At 36.5% G+C, this 20,163-nt stretch overlaps 1 protein-coding gene across 1 annotated transcript in view; it reads left to right on the top strand.

The window, feature by feature from the left end:
- The window catches only part of AGTPBP1 (ATP/GTP binding protein 1), a 219,950-nt gene that overhangs the window by 44,395 nt on the left and 155,392 nt on the right, over window positions 1-20,163 (top strand). The window contains exons 3-7 of the mRNA XM_006875881.1: window positions 4,270-4,337; window positions 7,263-7,326; window positions 7,740-7,886; window positions 10,853-10,984; window positions 13,665-13,758. Coding sequence (XP_006875943.1) covers window positions 4,270-4,337; window positions 7,263-7,326; window positions 7,740-7,886; window positions 10,853-10,984; window positions 13,665-13,758 — 505 coding nt within the window. The remainder of the gene's footprint in view (window positions 1-4,269; window positions 4,338-7,262; window positions 7,327-7,739; window positions 7,887-10,852; window positions 10,985-13,664; window positions 13,759-20,163) is intronic.

A 20,163-nucleotide genomic window follows, 5' to 3' on the forward strand; every position in this document is an offset into this window, starting at 1 on the left:
TGGTTTTCTAACTCTAAATCTTTGCACATTTTATTATAGTATTTGGCTTTATCTTCTCGAACTGATCTTTGAAATTTTCTGTTCAGCTCTTGCACTTCTTCAATTTTTCCATTTGCTTTGGCTTCTCTACGTTGGAGAGCAAGTTTCGATGATTTACCTAAGGAAAATGAAGTCTTTGATAACTTCAATGTTTTTCCACTTATTTTGATGTTGGTTATTGGTACAGTAGTGAGGATTTTTGTTTACTTTACATTGAGGTGCGACACATACTGATGGCTGTGGTCTTTGATCTGCATTAGTAAGTATTTTAAATCCTCTTCACTTTGAGCAACTAGGTTGTATTCATATGCATATCGCATGTTCATATGCATGATGCCATGTTCTTCTTTATATAATCCAGCTTCTCGGATTATGTACTCAATATACAGATTGAATAAGTATGGTGAAAGAATACAACCCTGGCACACACATTTCCTAATTTTAAATAATTCAGTGTCCCCTTGTTCTCTTCGAATGATTGTCATTTATGTAGTTACAGGTTCCTAATGAGCACATTTAAGTATTCTGTAATATTCATTTTCTGTAATGTTGTCCATAGCTTGTCAAAAGCCTTGGTGTAGTCAATAAAGCACAGGTATACATCTTTCTGGTATTCTGTTTTCAGCCAAGATCCAGCTGATATTAGCAATAATACCCCTCATTCTACATCCTCATCTGAATCTGACTTGAACCTCTGGCAGTTCTATATCAATGTATAATTGCAGCTGTTTTTATAATACCTTTAGCAAAATATTACTTGCATGCAATATTAATGTTATTGTCTGATGATTTCTGCATTCTGTTGGGTCATCCCTATTTGGAATGGGCACAAATATGGCTCTCTAGCAGCCTCTTGGCCAGGTAGGTGTCTTCCAGATTTGTTGGCATAGATGTGTGAGTGACTCCAGTGTCAACTGAGTTTGTTGAAAAATTTCAATTTGTATTCTATCAGTTCCTGGAGCCTTGTTCTTTGCCAGTGACCTCATTGTACCTTGGATTTTTTCATTCACTATCATTGGGGTTTGATAATATGCTACCTCTTGAAATGATTGAACATTGACCATTTCTTTTTGGTATAGTGAACTCGGTTTATTCCTTCTGTCCATATTTTGATGCTTTGTGCATCATTCAATATTTTGCCCATAGAATCCTTTAGTATTGAAAGTGGATGCTTAAATTTTTTCTTCAGTTCCCTCAGTTTGAGAAATGCTGAGCATGTTCTTCTCTTTTGGTTTTCTAACTCTAGGTATTTGTACATTTTGTTAAAATATGTGACTTTGTTTTCTTGAGCTGCCCTTTGTAATTTGCTATTCAGCTTTTTTTGCCCCCTCATTTCTTTCATTTGCTTTAGCATCTCTATGCTGGAGAACAAATTTCATAGTCTTTTCTGACACCCATTTTGGCCTTTTTCTTCTTTCTTGCCTTCTTAGTTTCCTTTTGGTTTCTTACTGTATGATGTTCTTGATGTCATCCCACAAGTCTTCTGATCTTTGGTCTTTAATGTCTAATGCATCAAATCTCTTCATGAGATGATCTCTGAATTCAGGTTGGATATGTTCAAGATCATATTTTCACCCTTGTGGACTTGTTATAATTTTCTTCAGCTTCAGCCTGAACTTGCATATTAGCAATTGACGGTCTGTTCCACAATTTGCCCTTAGCCTTGCTTTGGTTAGTGTTTTGGCTTTTCCACCTTCTCTTTACACATGTAGTCAGTTTGATTTCTGTGTATTCCGGCTGGTGAGGTCCATGTGTATAGTTGCCTATTATGTTATTTAAAAAAAGGTATTTGCAGTGAAGAAGTCATTGCTCTTACAAAATTTTGCCATGCGATCTCCAGCATCATTTCTATCATTAAAGCCGAAGTTTCCAGTTACTGATCCTTCCTCTTTATTTCCAACACTTGCATTCCATTTGTCAGTAATTATGAATACATTTTGATAGCATGTTTGATAAATTTTACACTGAAGAAGTTGGTAATTCTTCAATTTCATCATCACTTGGTTTAGTGATTGGTGTGTAAATTTGGATATAGCTAGTATTTACTAATCTTCCTTGTAGGCATATGGATATTATCCTATCACAGACAAAATTATACTTCAAGACAGATCTTGAAATGTTCTTTTTTGATGATGAATGCAACGCCTTCCTTTTCAGTTTACCTTTCCCTTCAAAGGAACCACATGATTATCAGATTAAAAATGGTCAGTACCACTCTGTTTTAGCTCATTAATGCCTAGGATATCGTTGTTTTTGTATTCCTGTTTATTTTGACATCTTCCAATTTTCCTAGATTCATACTTTGTACATTTCGTATTCTAATTTTTAATAGATGTTTACAGCTGTTATTCCTCATTTTAATTGTGCTCTATCAGCAGATGAAGGTCACAAAGGCTTTTACTTCATTTCCTTATCATGGTCGAATGTACTTTGTTGAGGCAGCTCTTCTCTAGTTGTACTTTGAGTGCCTTTCAACCTGAGGGTTCGTTTTCCCACAGTATATCTGACAATATTCTAATGTCCTTCATCCTGTTTCAATATTCAGTATCCTAGTGCTGACAGTGCTACTCATAAGGTTTTCAGTGACTAAATATTTAGAAGTAGTCTGCCTCTCCTCTTCCTAGTCTGTCTTTGCTGGAAGCTCAGCTGAAACCTGTCCACTGTGAGTGACCCTGCTGGTATTTAAAATACCGGTGGCAGAGCTTCCAGCATCGCAGCAGCACATAGGCTACCACAGTATGAGAGAATGATGGAGGAGTGGTGGCCACTGGTGTAATGGTACACTTTAAATTTCTAGTTTTATTAGTGAGTATTTGAGGGAACAGTAGTTTTCCATGTTGTTGGTGGAACCCTATTTGAAGACAAGTGTGGCAATATTTATTAAAGTAAAAATACAGATTGTTGTTGTTGTTGTTGTCAGGTGCCATCGAGTCAGAACCGACTCATAGCAACCCCATGCACAGCAGAAGGAAACAATGTCCGATCCTGGGCCAACCTCACTACCACTGCCACACTTGACGCCATCAATGATGCCACCTGGCCGATCCATCTCATTGGGGGTCTTCCTCTTTTTCTTTGACCCTCCATCTTACCCAGCATGACATCCTTCTCCAATGACTGTTCCCTCCTGACAACATGTCCAAAGTATGAGAGATGAAGTTTAGCCATCTTGGCCTCCAAGGAGCACTCTGGCTGCACTTCTTCCAAAACAGATCTATTGGTTCTTTTGGCAGTCCATGGCACTATTAGTATTCTCCTCCAACACCACAACTCAAAGGCATCAATTCTTCTACGATCTTCCTTATTCACTGTCCAGCTTTCGCATCCATATGAGGTTATTGAAAATACCATAGCTTGGATCAGGCGCACCTTACTCCTCAAGCTGACATCTTTGCTCTTCAACACTTTAAAAAGTTCCTGTGCAGCAGATTTGCCTAATGCAGTTCGTCGTCTGATCTCCTGACTGTTGCTTCTGTGAGTGTTGATAGTTGATCCAAGAAGATTGAAGTCCTTGACAATTTGTCTTTTCTCCATTGATAAGAATGTTGTTTCTTGGTCCAGTGGTGAGGATTTTTGTTTTCTTGACATTGAGATGCAATCCATACTGAAGGCTGTGCTCTTTGATCTTCATCAGTAAATGTTTCAAGTCCTCTTCACTTTCAGCAAGCAAGGTTGTATCATATGCATATCGCAGGTTGTTAATGAGTCTTCCTCCAATCCTGATGCCACGTTTTTCTTCATAGAACCCAGCTTCTCGTATTATTTGCTCAGCATTCAGGTTGAATAAGTATGGTCAAAGAACACAACCTTGTCGCACACCTTTCCCAATTTTAAAACATTCAGTGTTCCCATGCTCTGTTTGAACGACTGCTTCTTGGTCTAGGTACAGATTTCTCAGCAGTACGATTAAGTGTTCTGGAATACTCATACTTCTCAAAGTTGTCCATAGCTTGTCATGATCCACACAATTGAAATACTATATCCTCTGATATATTTGCAGTCTTATGCTCTTATGTCTAGATATCTAAGAGAAACATTCTTATATGCAAAAGAGGACATTACTAATAGCATTAGAGGTAGGATCATTCAGGGACCAATTTAGAGTACTTACCGGACTGATGGAAAATGAATGATTCTACATTAGCTAGCTATATGATAATGGAGCTATGTATCCTTTGTTTTTCTGTTTTGCTTTCATGCTTCAGAAAACATGTTTTTTCTACTTTTCAGAAAAAACAAGAAAAGAAATGACAGCCAAAGGTTCTACAGGAATGGAAGTTCTACTTTCAACATTAGAGGTAAAGGATGAACTGGCTTTAATTATATATCTAAAAAATATCCAACACTACCGAAGTAATTAACATATGTGATGTATAAAATTTTTATCTTAGAGGTAAAGCCAACTAATGAAAATTTGTTTTATATTTTAAATTCTTATTTGGAATGGTGATATGACTATTGCAATAGATGTTGAGTGAACAAGTGTTTTTATCTGTGATCACTATGGTAAGCATAAGCTTTCACCGAAACATGTCATTCTAATTGGTAATTGAACTCTGGTGGTGTGTAGTGGGTGAGGCTCCATGCAAGGAAGACGAGCCCGTCCTTTCCTGGGAAGATATACAGTCTCAGAAACCCTATTGAGGGTCATTATAATGTGGAATCCATGCAGTGACAATGGGTTTTAGTGTGAAATAATTTTTACTTTGAAAGACATGATTGAATTCAGTGGTATAATTTATTTTATTTTGTTAGCTGATACACATTTGTGATTTGTCTACATACATTAGTTAAATAACTGCATTATGTTGATAATAATTAAATTTCTCTGCCAGTGTGAAAGTTTGGAATAAAACACCAAGTTTCATTCTGAGTCAGGATTATATAAGAACACGTAATGGGTTTATGTTATTTGACAGGAGGTTATAGTATTATAGTGGCCATTTCCATCTAAATTGTCTTTCATTTTAAAGCAGTTTTAATGAAAACATAGACAGTTTTGTTTCTGAAGTCCAAATGGGAAAAAAATAATAAGGACTAGAAAAAAATTTATGAAAAAAATAAGAGATTTGAGGAAACCTAGCTCTGTTAAGTATTAAACCATAGATAAAATAGTTAGAAATCGTGTTTGGGTAGATAGACATTAGTGTAACAGAAGAGAAAGTTCAACACTTAATTAAAATGCTTATGGGAAGTGAGTACTGTTCAATGAAGACAGTATGTCAGCTCAGTAGGGAGCAGAGGGATTATTTATTGAGTGATGTTGGGACAAATTCGTAGTCACCTGGAAAAGAATAAAGTTGGATCCTTCTTAATTTTGTGCACCAAAATAAATTCCTCAGCAAGCAAAAATGTAGACAAGTAAATGAAATCATGAAGGTATTAGAGTATACAGTGGGAGAAAATTTTAAATACTTTAACAATAAGGAAGCCTTTTCCAGGGCTTCTAACCCATTCGAGTTGATTAAGTCATGGCCAACAGAGCGAGACCAGAAGAGACCTGAATTTGTAAAAGCACCCAAAACCGAAACAGGTGCCACTGTATATGTGATGAAGAGATTTGGTTGCTGTGAAGCACGTATGGTGCCCTTGATGTTTCTAGCAGGGAGATGAAGTTTCTAGCAGGACTTTGACAAATAATTAGCATTCAAGTTCACCTATATTTTAAGAATTGAGTCTGTTCTCATGTCCCTTTGGCCATGACTGAACTGGGCTGAACTGATTTGAAGCCTGGGCTTTTCTATATGAAAAACAGTAGAAGCTGTAAAAGAAAAGATTAATTAATTCAATCATATTAATAAAACTGGATGGGAAAACAAAAAAACAAAGATCATACAGAATAAAAAGAGACATTGCAAGCAGAGAAAAAAATATTTTCAATGCCTGTGATTTACTTAACTGTAAAGAACTTCTACAGATCAGTAAGAAAAAGAAATCAATAATCCAATGGAAAAATGCATGAAGGTTATGAATAGGCACTTCTAAAAGAAGCAGCACAAAGGGCCCTAAAGGTTGAGCACCTCTTATAGCAAGAGAAATATAAACCAAAGTGTAGCATTTGAACATCTCGCCTATTAGACTGGTTGATTGGCTCTTCTGTATTGCTGGTGGATGTATAGATTGCTCTTTGGAGAGCAATTTGATAAATGTCTAAATTGACCCAGAAATTTTAGAAATTTATTCCTCATATAGATATATTTGATTGCATGGAAATAAACTCTTTCCTCTCCCTCCCCCAAAACCCTTAGTGCTATTGAGTTTGTCCTGACTCATAATGATCCTCTAGTGTTTCTGAGGCTGAAAGTCCTCATGGGAGCAGACATATTTTTCTCCCATGGAACTGCTGGTGGGTTTGAACCATCGACCTTGCGGTTTACAGACAACTGCTTATTCTAAATTACCACCAGGGCCTCTTTACATGTATTTAATGATACTTATAAGGAGCTCTGATACCGTAGTGGTTACGAATTGGGTTGCGAACCGCAAGGTCAGCAGTTCAAAACTACCAGCTGCTCCGCGGGAGAAAGATGAGGCGTTCTGCTTCCGTAAAGATTAATAGCCTTGGAAACCCTGTGCAGGGTCGCTATGAGTTGGAACCGACTCCACGGCACACAACAACAACAACAACAACATAATGTTTTTAATAGAAAAAGATTCAAAACAAATTGAAAATTTAAGTTGGTTGGTTACATAAATACTAGAATAACTGTATACTGAAATACATCATATACTCGTTAAGGTGAATAAAAATGTTTTTATTGATTGATGTGTAAAAATACCAAGATCATAGCATGATACCATTTACAGAAGGAAACCTATATATACATGTATATACAGTCACATGCCTTGCTGTTATCTTTGGGAGGATACACTAGAAACTGATAATGTGACTACTTTTTGAGACAGGAACTATATGCCTCCTAATGTCTTCTAAATTTTGATTTACTTGTATAATATAACTGATAGATAATGAACTCAAGTACAAATTCATTTTTCTTACAATAATGTTGCTATAGGAGGATAATAGCTCAAATGATCTGTGAAAATTCTTAAGAATAAGAAGAGACCAAAGTGATATATGAAAATAATGGAGACTTGAACACATTTGTTCTTAGAGAAATCTAAAAGGTCATTTGCAAAATATAGGTAGTTATCAACATGTGAAAAATTGTTACTCTTGAATTTACAGTGTATTAATAAATCAACGAAAATATTTATTTCAGAACACGAAAGACCTTCAAACGACACTGAATATTTTAAGCATTCTTCTTGAGCTAGTGTCAGCTGGTAAGTTTTTGTTTTTATGCGTAAACTTGTGTTTGTAAACAGTGATCAACAAACGGAGTATCCTGTGTAGTTTCTTTGGAATTTTCTGACACTCACATAGTAGATGTTATGAGTATGGGATTTGGAAATGATCATACTCTTTCATAGTTGCTGTGTTGTTTGTGGTATCTTTCAGTATCCCTCTAGCAACCCCGGTACCCCCCACCCTGAATTTTAGAGCCTTGAACCTAGAATTTAGGCATCACATATATGTTCTTTTTGTGCCATTCTCTAAAAATAAGAATAGAGTTTTTGTGGTTTAGCTTCAGCAGCAGCACTTTGAAGTTTATTTATTGACTGCTAATAGGTTGTGATACTTAATACATTACAGGAGAATTTACTGTTTTTTAAAAAAGTATGTTTTAAATTTTTAGGTGGAGGTCGAAGAGCTAGTTTTTTAGTTGCCAAAGGTGGCTCACAAATATTGTTACAGTTGCTGATGAATGCCAGTAAAGAATCTCCCCCAAATGAAGAGTTAATGGTACAGATTCATTCTATTCTTGCAAAGATTGGGCCAAAAGGTAAGGGTTTCACTTGTATGAATGTTGAATGTGGAGTCGTCTTTTAACAGTGATTTTTATCTGTCTGGAAACCACTTAAGTGTTTTGAATCTAAGATGTTAACTGCTTTTTCTTGATCTGGTAAAATGGGATGCTTTTTACAGTCATGGGATGTAAGCATCCAAAATTCACTAATTTGCATGTGATAGAAAAAGGAAGAACAGTTTTTCTAAATCACAAGTGTTTCTGGGGTATGTGTGTGTGCATGTTTGTGGGCATTGTTGAGGCTAGAAGGAGGGGGAACTGGTGGGAGTGGTTTTGAGGAACCTGGAAGTAAAATGTGTCAGTAGTTTTCATTTGTCGTCATATTTGCTGCAGATTTCTTTATATTTTTGTCACAAAATCATCATGGGGACTTATTATGAAGACATTTTCTAAAAATTAAAGATTGTATTAGTGAGAAAAAGACCAGAAAGTTGTGCTGAGGAATTTTTCCCATCATGACCATGTACCTGCTCATTCTTCAGGTTAGCAAGGGCTGCCCTACGTTAATTTTGTTGGGGTACCATACCCCATCCACTGTACTCTGATTTTGTTCCTACAGACTCTTTTTGTTTCCCTAACTCAAAGAACATTTAAAAAGAAGACAATTTGTGTCCCTGGAAGATGCCAAACTGCTGTTTTGACTTGAAAATTGAAGAGCACAGAATTCTTTGGGGAAGGGTTCTTTAGAGATAGAACTAGCACCTCAGAGTGTGTAAGCCCAGATGGAGGATGTGTATATAAATAATAATAGCTTCGCATTTTGATATTTTTGTTTATGTAACAATATTTTTTTACTTCTAACATCACTTTAGGTACTAATTGTCTTAGTTTCTCAGTGCAGCTATAACAAAAATAATGCAAGTAGGTGGCTTTAAAGAACAGCAGTGTATTTTCTCACAATTTAAGAGACTAGATATCTGCATTTAGGCTTTGTTCACTTGGGAGGAAAGATTCTTGTCTCAACTTCTGTGCCCTTGGCGGTCTCCAGAGGCAGCTGTCTTTCCTCCCCCCAGCCCTTCGTGTTTCCTTCTCTCCCTAGTCTGCTTTTCTCAGAGCTCAAAAGTGATTAGGTTTTGAACATACCTTACTCTGATGTGGCCTCATTAGCATAACACAGAAGCCCTATTTTAAAATAGACAGGGACTATTTGGCTAATTGTACCCCCCCAAATATGTATTTTAGGGGGCACAATATAATCCATAGCAGGAACTTTTGATGATATTTGGCAGGTTAGTTTCTGTGTACTCTTTTAATCTTCCTTTCTTTCATAAGCCTAAAAATAATATGGCTTATTTAAAAATAAGTACCTATTGTAATGAGCATTTCTTTAGGCTCTTGACTGTTGCCCTTGACTTTGGGATAATGTTCTTGGGAAAGATGTTGAACTTTAACTCTCCTGTTTGAGATTTGAATCGTATTTGAAGACAGCCTCGCACATTTAGTGGATCAGTTATGTTCTTCCTTTTCTGACAGTCCAAGCGTTAGGGTCCCCTGTCCACCTCTTTGCTGCCCTGTCCCCCAATCTGTCTTTAGTACAAGCAGTCCTCACATTACCAGTGAGTTCTAAGTCTGTTAAGTTGAATTTGTGTGTTAAGTGAGAACAGTTAGGTATGGTTTGCACCTAGTGTCAGTTATTCAAATGTTTGTCTTGTTGTTAAGTGCTGTCAAGTGAGTTCAGATTCATAGCAACCGTGTTAAGGGTTTCCAAGGAATGACTGGTGAGTTTGAACCTCCAATTTTGTGGTTCAAAGCAACCTGGCAGGCCAGTGCTTTATCCCACAGCACCACACCAGGACTCCTATATAATATACGTCTCTAGATATAAGAAACATTAAAGAAATACTTCCAGGTACACAAACACTTGATTAACATAATCATATTTTAGTAATAACATTAATGATAATAATGCTTTGATGAATGTCACAAAGTTGTCATAAAGTGCCGTCAAATTGGTTCTGATCCAAAGCGACCCTGTATAGGGTTTCCGAGGAGCGGCTGGTGAGCTTGAACCATTAACCTTGCAATTCAAATGGCTTTGAAGTCTGGCACATTAACCAACAGCACCCACACCAGGACTCACATAGTTGTTATTGTTAAGTGCCATTGAATTGATTCCGACCTATAGCGACCCTGTGTAGGGTTTCCAAGGAGCAGCTGGTGAGCTTGAACCACCGAACTTGCAGTTCAAATGGCTTTTGTAAGGAAAAGAAAGAGACAAGGGCAGAGAGTCTTGGCTTCAACAGCAGGCAGGTTTATTGAGAGTAAACCTGGGAGGGGGTACTCTTATGTCACCAAAGGAGACCAAGAGCCTGTCTGTTCCCTTACAGACTGGGGTATTTATAGTCCCTGTGGTCTGGGTATAGTTTTGGCAAGTTTACAATGGGTGGGGTGGGGTGGGTATGGTGATTTGTGCAGGGGTATGGAGATTTTCCTGAAACCTGGAATTTCCGCTGGGGAGGGTCTCCAGGTGTAACAAAGATCCAAACTTCCCGGGGGTTGGGGGTTGGGGTTGGGAAGCTCAAGCCAAGCCGGACCCCATTCAGTGTCAATTGGGGTAGTTGCAATGCCATTTTGTTGATCAGGCGCAAAGTCATTCAGCTTTGAAGTCTGATGCATTAGCCTACAGCACCACTCACACAGTAGCACCTGTTTATTATAAAGCATTGTATGTACTTTGAGTTTTTAAATGTAATGGACTTATTTGGATTGATTTGAACTACTGGTTATAAGTAAATTGGGTGTTTGTAATCTGGGGACCTTCTTTTAAACTAGTAATCAAAAATAGAAGGAGTACTTTAAAACTTATATCACAAAATGATTACAATTTTTATTGTTTCGGGACAATTTTATATTTTATGATTTATAATACAAATTTAAAATATTGCTTAATGACAGTCATTTTGTTAAACGTTTCATATAAATTATTTTTTCTTTTTAAACAGACAAAAAATTTGGAGTGAAAGCTAGAATTAATGGAGCTCTGAATGTAACCCTGAATTTGGTCAAACAGAATTTGCAGAATCATCGCTTGGTTTTGCCTTGTCTTCAGCTTTTACGGGTCTATTCTGTTAACTGTGAGTATTTTCAGAGTAGCTTCCGATTAACTCAATGTTGTTGACATTCTACAAAATGAAAAATGTCAAGTATCGCAATTCCATAAACCTTCAAAATTTGTGGACTAGGAAAGAAAACATTTAATATGGTTGCTCTTTTTGGATTTCTACTCTCAGTCCAAAAAAGGGATGGTGTTGGATAAGAAGGTGATTTGACAGAATCTCAAGAACTCTCATTAATGTTACAGAAGTCATGTAGTGCGAGGATGAGTAGCTAGCCTGTGGGAAAGCAGTGGGAGATACTGAGATAGTAGGGTATTGGCTGCTACCAAAGCTACCAGTGCTTTGCATTTCCCTGGCTGAGAGGGAAGCTGGGAGGGAAAGCATAGATAGGCGCTCACCTGAGAGTCCGAGAAGAGTAGCAGAACAGAAAGGAATATAGCACAGGAGCCTGTGAGGAAGCTGCTGGGAAAAGGGATCACAAAGTCAGCCTACGCCGAAATGCCTCTCAAACGTTTTCCAACTCAAAAGCACGTTGCTGTCTATTGATTATGACTCAGTGACCTTACAGGACAGACTTGAAGTGCTTTGTAGGGATTTCAACGCTGAAAATCTTCACAAGAGAAGACCACTTAATCTTTGTCCAGTGGAGTGTGTTGTTGTTAGCTTCCATCTAGTCGATACTGACTCATAGTAACCCTATGCACAACAGAACACTGCCCTGTCCTGGGCCAACCTCACAATTGTTGTCACGCTTGAGCCCATTGATGCTACCACTTTACCAGTCTATCTCGCTGGGGGTCTTCCTCTCTATCTCTGACCCTCCACCTTACCAAACATGATATCTGTCTCCAGTGACTGGTCCCTCCTGACAATATGTCCAACGAATGAGAGACGAAGTTTGGCCATCTTGGCCTCAAAGGAGCACTCTGGCTGCACTTCTTCCAACACAGATCTCTTGGTTCTTTTGGCAGCCCATGGTACTTTCAATATTCTCCTCCAACACCATAACTCAAAAGCATCAATTCTTTTACGTGTGGAGTGTGTGTGTGGTGGGTTTTAATTGCTGACCTTGTGGTTATCAGCCCAGTGCTTAACCCATTGTGCCACCAGGGCTTCTTCAAACATTACTATTTGACAGTATTAGGTCTGAAACCTATATATAGGATGTGGATTTTCTTTTATAGTCTCTTAATGAGAGTAGCATAGTGGTTATGAATCGGGCTGTGAACCTCAAGGTCAGCAGTTTGAAACTACCAGCTGTTCCGCAGGAGAAAGATGAGGCTTTCTGCTCCTGTAAAGATTTACAGCCTCGGAAACCCTATGAGTTGCTATGAGTCGGAACTGACTCCACGGCACACCGCCACCACCAATGAGAAATTGAAGTAGTTGAAACCAGAATTGAAACTGTACACCTGTGAAAGACGGGACCCATGTAAGATGGAATCCTGTCAGAGAAGTGTGTATGTGTGTATGTATGTATGTATACATATATATTCACATGCACACACACATAAGTATGTGTACATATTTTTGTTAACTGCCATTGAGTCGATTCCAACCCATAGTGACTCTGTATAGGATTTCCGAGGAGTATCTGGTGAGCTTGAACCACTTATCTTGCAGTTCAAAGGGCTTTGCAGTCTGGCGCATTAACCCACAGCATCACACCAGGACTCACTTTAGAAGCCACATGTTTTATGGTGTTTATAGAATTAGCCACTAGGAGTTTAGAAAATGGCTTATTTATAATTTTGCTAGTGTCTCGGAGTGCAAAACCTTGCACAGAATTTTTCAGTTAGGTAATTGTGTATTTTATGTAAAACACCAAAATGATTCCCTCTCTCTCTCTCTCTTTTATTTTTTTAAATATTACATTTGCTTTAGTTAAGGTCCTTATTGCTTACTTACATAGCCCACAGCCTCCTAATTTGTTTTGCAAATCCATCGGAATTTCCCTATGTGGTTTGAGTTCATTTAAAAAGCAGATCTTACTTTTTATTCCTTCTAGGAGATTCTTGATAGCTGAAAGCATTACCTTATAGGGGCTTTCATAATGTGTTTCTTAGCTTTTTTAACAGCATGTAAACTGCTCATACTTGTGTTCATTGTCTATGCTTTATTGTCTGTGTTCCTTACCTGTCTTCAGAGATAACCTCAAAACCATATCCACCCCAAAGTCTAACTTCTTTCCTAGCTAATATCTACTATTAAAATTGAGCCCAAGCGTCATTTTTTTCCAGAAGCTCCTTCTCTTCTCCTCTGGATTATGGGCTCATTAATGGTATAGTCTAAATAACCTACAATTCTTTATTTATTTAGAAAATAACTTAGTAATTATATTTTTCCCCCAGTCATTCTTCTCTACACTTGTTCATTGAATTACAGAGGCTGTTTATTTTTATCTCTCTATCCCTATATCCTGATATTTACTAGAATTCATTAAATTTATTGGATAAATAAATGGAGTAACTTAAATATTTTTTCAACTTTTTTCTTTTGTTCATAGTACTTTTTTCAGAATTTCTTGCAACTTCCCATAAAAACAAACAAACAAAAATCTACCCTTCAAATGATTGGCCTAAGGTGAAGTACACATTTGTTAACCAGTTGTATATGTATTTGACTGTGTATCTTATGAAGTGTGTACATTATTTTTGTTACTGAGGTTTTAATAATTTTATATCTTTTCCCCCTACAGCTGTGAATTCAGTATCCTTAGGGAAAAATGGAGTAGTAGAACTTATGTTCAAAATTATTGGACCATTTAGTAAGAAGAATTCAGGTCTAATGAAGTGAGTAATATTTTCTGTGTAAATGGAGGGTATATGTCATTCTGGGCCTCATTATTTAGGTTAATTTCTGAGTTCTTAAATAGTAATTCTATTATAAAGATTTTTAATATAAAGTTTAACCTTCAAATATATCTCAAAATTAGAATAAATTCATATAATATAATGTTTATATAAATTAAAATTTTATATTTGCTATATAGATTAGAATCTAATTATATGTGCAAATTTATATAAAGTATATGTAAATTTTACATGAAATTCCTAGATACTGTGAATAAGAGGAAAAAAGATCATTATAGAGTATCATTCATTCAGAAACATTTATTGAGTGCCTACTATGTTCCTCATGTAGTTTCGCAGCTATTTAATTGCTCCTTCCCTCATTTTCATGATTAGCTGAACATGTCTCAGATTTGTTTTGTTGAAATTGTGTCCTTCTTTTTCTTTTTTTCCGATCTTGAGATACATATTTATATATATTCATAGATATTTCAACCTAAGAAAACCAAAGCAGCTTCTAATCACTTGGTTATTATGCTTAATATTTTCTTAAGTCATATTGGGGGGTCATTCTTTTAAAAAACCTTTTATCATTGAATTTTTTAGTATACATAAAAATAGAATGAATATCATATTGCATTAACTGATCAAATTTATTGAATTGATTATATTATTTATATTGTTTTATAGCTAGTAATTATCAATATTCTGCAGTTTTTGTGTAATTTACCCCTTTCTATGCTTACATTTGTTTTTACTTGGGTATTTGTGTATCTTCTTTTCTTTTCTGTAAATCAATCCTATATATTTTGTTATGTCTCCATTAATATGTCAGTTGTTGACACAGAGTCAGTTCTGACTCATAGCTACCTAGTATAGTTTGTCTGAGGCTTTAAATGTTTCAGGGAGTAGCACATTTTCACCCATGGAGTGACTGGTGGGCTCAAACCGTGGACCTTGTTCGCAGTCCAGCACTTATTGTATGAAGCCATTGCACTCCCCTAGTATGTCAGCATATAGTTCTAAATAAGAACTTAAAAAAATTGTTGCTGGTAAGTGCTGTCCAGTTGGTTCCGACTCATACTGACCCTTTATGTTATATAAAATGACAGAATACAGTTATATCAAGAACTCCTGATGTGGCGCTATAGGGTAAGCACTGTACTGCTAACTGCAAGGTTAGTCCAAAGGTTGGTGGTTGAAAACCACCAGCTTCTCTTTGGAAATAATGACTCATCAGTGGTGCTGGATAACTGGGATAGCATCACTTATGAATATTGAGTTTAGGTGATCCATCCATTATGAATATTTCCAGCAACTTTTCACCTAATGGTTTAGGAGTCTTACTAGACATTGCATGGATCCATTATTTTACTAGGAATTCCAAAAAGTGAATGTACCAATTTTCTCATTGTTTTTCTATTTATTATCTGTGATCCTGTTTTTCTATAAAGAACTTTTTCACACCAACTATTTTGTTAAATTTTACTCTTAAATAAATAGGGTGCAGAACATTTCCAATCATTTCACCCTTTCTTAGTAAAGGTAAAAATATTTTAGATTAAACTCTTCTAGAAAATTGAAGCTTACTCACATATGTAACTATTAAAATGTTATTTAGTGTTTACTTAAGCATATATATACACAGTGCTAGAGCTACTAATGTAATTAACAAAACAAGGAAATTCATTGTGTCATAATTAGTACAAATCTACAGAATCACTATGGTGTAGTAGTTTAGAGGGTACCTTTGTTACCTACAGGCTCTGGCAGGAAGCAGCTTACTTAACCTATTAGACAACAGTTACCTGTTTGTAAAATGATAATAATGTTATCTCTGATGTGGCACTGTAGTTAGATAAGCATGGACGTTAAGGTTGGTTTGAACTACAAGGTCCATTTGAATCACAAGGTCAGCAGTTCGAACATCAGCTGCTCCTCAGAAACCCTATACAGGGTTGCTATGAGTCAGAACTGACTTGAAAGCACATAACAGCAGCAACAGCATAGCCTAAGGAGCCCTGGTGTGGCATTGTAGGGTAAGCACTGGACTAGTAATCATAACGTCTGCACTTAAGACTCCCCTCCCCTCCTTGGAAACCCTATACAGGATTACTGTGAGTTGGAACTGACTTGATGGCACTTAACAACAGCATAAGGTTATTGTATTTACTGATATGATTTCTATAGTTAACACATGTGTATGCTAATGTCCTTGGTGTAGGGAACCAATGCAGTGATGTGGGTATGAGTGAATTCCAGCCAGTGCTAAAGCTATAGTCTTCATTTTTATTACAATATCATTTCTGCCCGTGGTCCTTAAAACACTGTATAATTTATCTTTTATCTAATTGTTATACTTCACCATCCAAGCTATCCTATTGTAACCAAGTTACCAACTCCAGTGCCAAATGTTTCTAGAACTGGGACATTTAAAAACTATTTCAAGAGTTTCTTTGTGATATACCACATGGGTTATATCTAAAACCATGTTGAAATCAGCGAATCTCAAACTTTTGAAAAAAAGAATATAATTATCTAAATTACCCCTTCATTTTTTTTTTTTTTTTTCTATTTCTAAAGAACCAAAGTCTTTATTTTTACTTTAAAAATAATAAACCATTCATGGTTTAAACAGCCTTATCTTGATTTTTTTTTTTTTTTTCATTTTTAGTAATCAGAGGGTTCTTCCCACTAATTAAGTGAAAAAACTCAAGACATCTGGAGCTTTCTGTGGCAATTGTTCCTCCCCTTTAACAGTAGCCTGCAGTTAGTGGGAAGGAGACTGAGGGAGATCATTTATGTCTGAGGAATGATGATTCCCTTTGGGGTTTTCTTACCTTTCCAATGTTTTGTCTCAACTTACTGCTTTTTAATAAAAGGATTTAAAAACACATTACCTTATTAAACATAATGTCATGGAATTAGAGATTTTACTTCATTTTTCTTTATATGAAGCCTGATTGCCTTTTATCCTAAAAATCCCTCCTGAGATAGATTTAACATACAGTGAATTGTACACATTAAAATGTCAGTGTGGTAAGAATTGACATATGTAGGACTGAGTAGGCACAGTAAGCATAGTTCTGAGGCCCCCAAATACACTTCTGGAGTTCATAAACGGGTTTCAATTTTTTAATAATTTTTTATTGTAGTCAGTCTATACCCATGTATACATATAAATATTTTCCATTTTAGCCATTGTGAAATTTAATTGCATCAATAATTTCTCATTGCTGTAAGGAGCTCTGGTAGCATAGTGGTTACAAATCAGGTTGCGAACCGCAAGGTCAGCAGTTCGAAACTACCAGCCGGTCTGCGGGAGAAAGATTTTCAGGCTCAGAAACCCTGTACAGGGTCGCTATGAGTCGGAACCAACTCCACGGCACATAACAACAACAACTAGAAACTCAATACCTCTTAAGCAGTAATGTGTATCTGTTTCATTCCCCAGCTCCTGGAAACCATTCATATACTTTCATTCCTCTTCTTTTTACTTTTCTAGAAATTTCATCGAAGTGGAATCTGTCAATGTTTGTCCTTCTGTGTCTTGCTATCTCAAGGTACATGTCGTAGTGTATATCAGGACTTCATTTCTCTTTATGACTGAATAATATTCCTACATTTGCATGGACCACATTTGTTTATTAGTTTGTTGATGGATATTTCGGTTATTTCCATTTTTTGCTGCAATAAACATAGGTGTTTTAGATTTAGTAATGTCAGGCATTTCTTTAAAAAAATTTTTAATTTGTTTTGTTGTTGAGAATATATGCAGCAAAATACAATACCAACCCAGTAGATTCTACATGTACAGTTTAGTGACATTGGTTACATTTTTTGAGTTGTGTGTAACCTTCCTTTTCTGTGTTATTCCTCCCTCAACATAATCTTCTTGTTGTTAGGTGCTGTTGAGTCAGTTTTGACTCATAGCAACCTTGTGTACAACAGAATGAAACACTGCCCAGTACTGTGCCATCCTCACAATTGTTGGTTTGCTTGAGTCCATTGCTGCTATCGCTGTGCCAGCCCATCTCGCTGGGGGTCTTCCTCTTTTTCATTGACTCTTCTCTTTACAGAGAGTGATCCTTCCTGATTATATGTCTGAAGTATGAGAGGCAAAGTCTCACCATCCTGGCTCCTATGGAATATTCTGGCTGTACTTCTTCCAACACAGATTTGTTTGTACTTCTAACAATCCATGATACCATCAATATTCTTCTCCAACACCATAACTTAGATGCGTTAGTTCTTCTACGATCTTCCTTATTCATTCATTGTTCAACTTTTACATATGAGGCTATTGAAAATATCATGGCTTGGGTCAGGTGTACCTTAGTCCTCAAACTGATATCTTTGCTCGTGAGCACTTTAAAAGGGTCTTGTACAGCATATTTGCTTAATGCAATACATCATTTGATTTCTTGACTGCTACTTCCATGAGTGTTGATAGTTGATCCAAGCAAAATGAAGTCTTTAACATCTTTACTCTTTTCTCCATTTATTATTGTGTTATTTCTTATGATGGTTCAGTAGTGAGGATTTTTGTTTTTTTTTTTTTTTTACATTGAGGTGCAACCTATACCTAAAGCTGTGGTCTTTTATCTTCATCAGTAAGTATTTTAGGTCCTCTTCATTTTCAGCTAGCAAGGTTGTATCATCTGCATGTCACATGTTAATGAGTTTTCTTCTAATCCTGATGCCATATACTTCATATAACGCTGCTTCTCAGATTATTTGTTTAGCATACAGATGGAATAGGTATAGTGGAAAGATTTAACACTGACGCACATGTTTTTTGATTTTAAACCATTCCGTGTCCCCTTGTTCTGTTTGAATGATTGCCTCTTGGTCTATATACAGGTTCCTTCCTCATGAACACAATCACGTGTTCTGGAATACCCATTCCAGAATCGTGTGGTTGTCATGATCCACACAGTTAAAAGCCTTTTGTATAATCTTATAGTGTTCCTTTATAATCTTTTTGATTGTATTATAATCCAAATGAGATCAAATTTGACAACTTGCTGTTGTCAGTTTGCTATCATATAGATAGATGATTCTTAAAAGAGCACATGCTTAAGGCAAATCAGTTTTTATGAGTTAAGCTAAACTTTTGTTCAGTTTTAAGAAGACTTCAGGGAGTATTTTGGTTTAAGGTTTAAAGATTATCTCAAGGCAATAGATTCAGGAGTTCCTCTACTTTCCATGGCTCCAGAAAAGCTGCAATCCATGAGAATGTGAAATCTGCTTTTTCCTGCTTTGTATCCGGATTCTTCTGTGGACTCTTTGGTCAAAATTTTCAGTAATAGTAGCCAATTCTGATCTCAGGGCAAGGGAGTCAGTTGTTCTTGTCTTCCTATTCCTGACTCCCCTTCTTTTTCTGTTGCTCCAGGGAAATAAAAAACTAAATGTGCCTTGGATGGCCATTTGCAAAATTTTAACACCCCAGACACTAGGCAACCAAGTAGGAGGTAGAACAGAAGCACCAGACATTTTATTAGTCTAGTTAACTAGCTTGTTTCATAAAACCATAACTCTTAGCCTGCAAACCAAGGGCGAAATCCCATGAGGCATTTGGATGTGCATAAAAAGCCTCAGCAGTTACTATATTTTTATTTATTTATTTTTTTCATTGTTGTAAACGTACCTATCACATGTTTGCCAGTTCAGCATTTTAAAGCTGTGTAACGTGTTGACAGCAATGAGAGTAATTGTCTGTACAGCCCTATACTTATTCAGGACAATTTGCCTGTCACTGTTAACCTGCTTCCTCCCACCCTTCAGTGTCTGGTGAGAACTAGTAAACTTTGTTCTCTATACATTTTCCTTTTCTTGCCTTTTTATGTACCTTGTGAGGGCATACAATATTTATCCTTTTGTGATGGACAGCTTTCACTCAGTATGATGCCTTCCAGTTCCATCCATATTGTCAAATGTATCAAGACATCATTTGTCCTTCTGGCTGAGTAGTATTCTTTGTGTTTGTACCACGTTTTAATTACCCATTCATTTGTTGGTAGACCTTTTGTTATTGTGAAGTTTGGTTATTGGGACTAGTGCTGCAGTGAACAGTGGTGAGCAAGTCTCTGTTTGCAACTCTTGTTTTCAAGTCTTTTGGTTTGTAACTAAGTAAATTGGTGGGTCATAAGCCAGGTCTATTTTAGTCTCGAGGAATCATCATCCTGTATAGTTTTGCATTCCTACCAGTTTCTCTAAATCCTCGCCAGATTTGTTTATTTTCTGCATTTTTGTTAATTTTAACTATCCTAGTGAGTGTTTGGATTTCACTGTGTTTTTTTTTTTTTTTTAAATGTTTTATTGTGAATTATATGATAGTTTACATGAGAGAACTTTAGTTTTACATTCATTCCATCGTATATCATCTCATTGCCATGGTTCCAA

This window comes from Chrysochloris asiatica, unplaced genomic scaffold, assembly GCF_000296735.1.
Source record: "Chrysochloris asiatica unplaced genomic scaffold, ChrAsi1.0 scaffold00344, whole genome shotgun sequence".
Classification (NCBI taxonomy): domain Eukaryota; kingdom Metazoa; phylum Chordata; class Mammalia; order Afrosoricida; family Chrysochloridae; genus Chrysochloris; species Chrysochloris asiatica.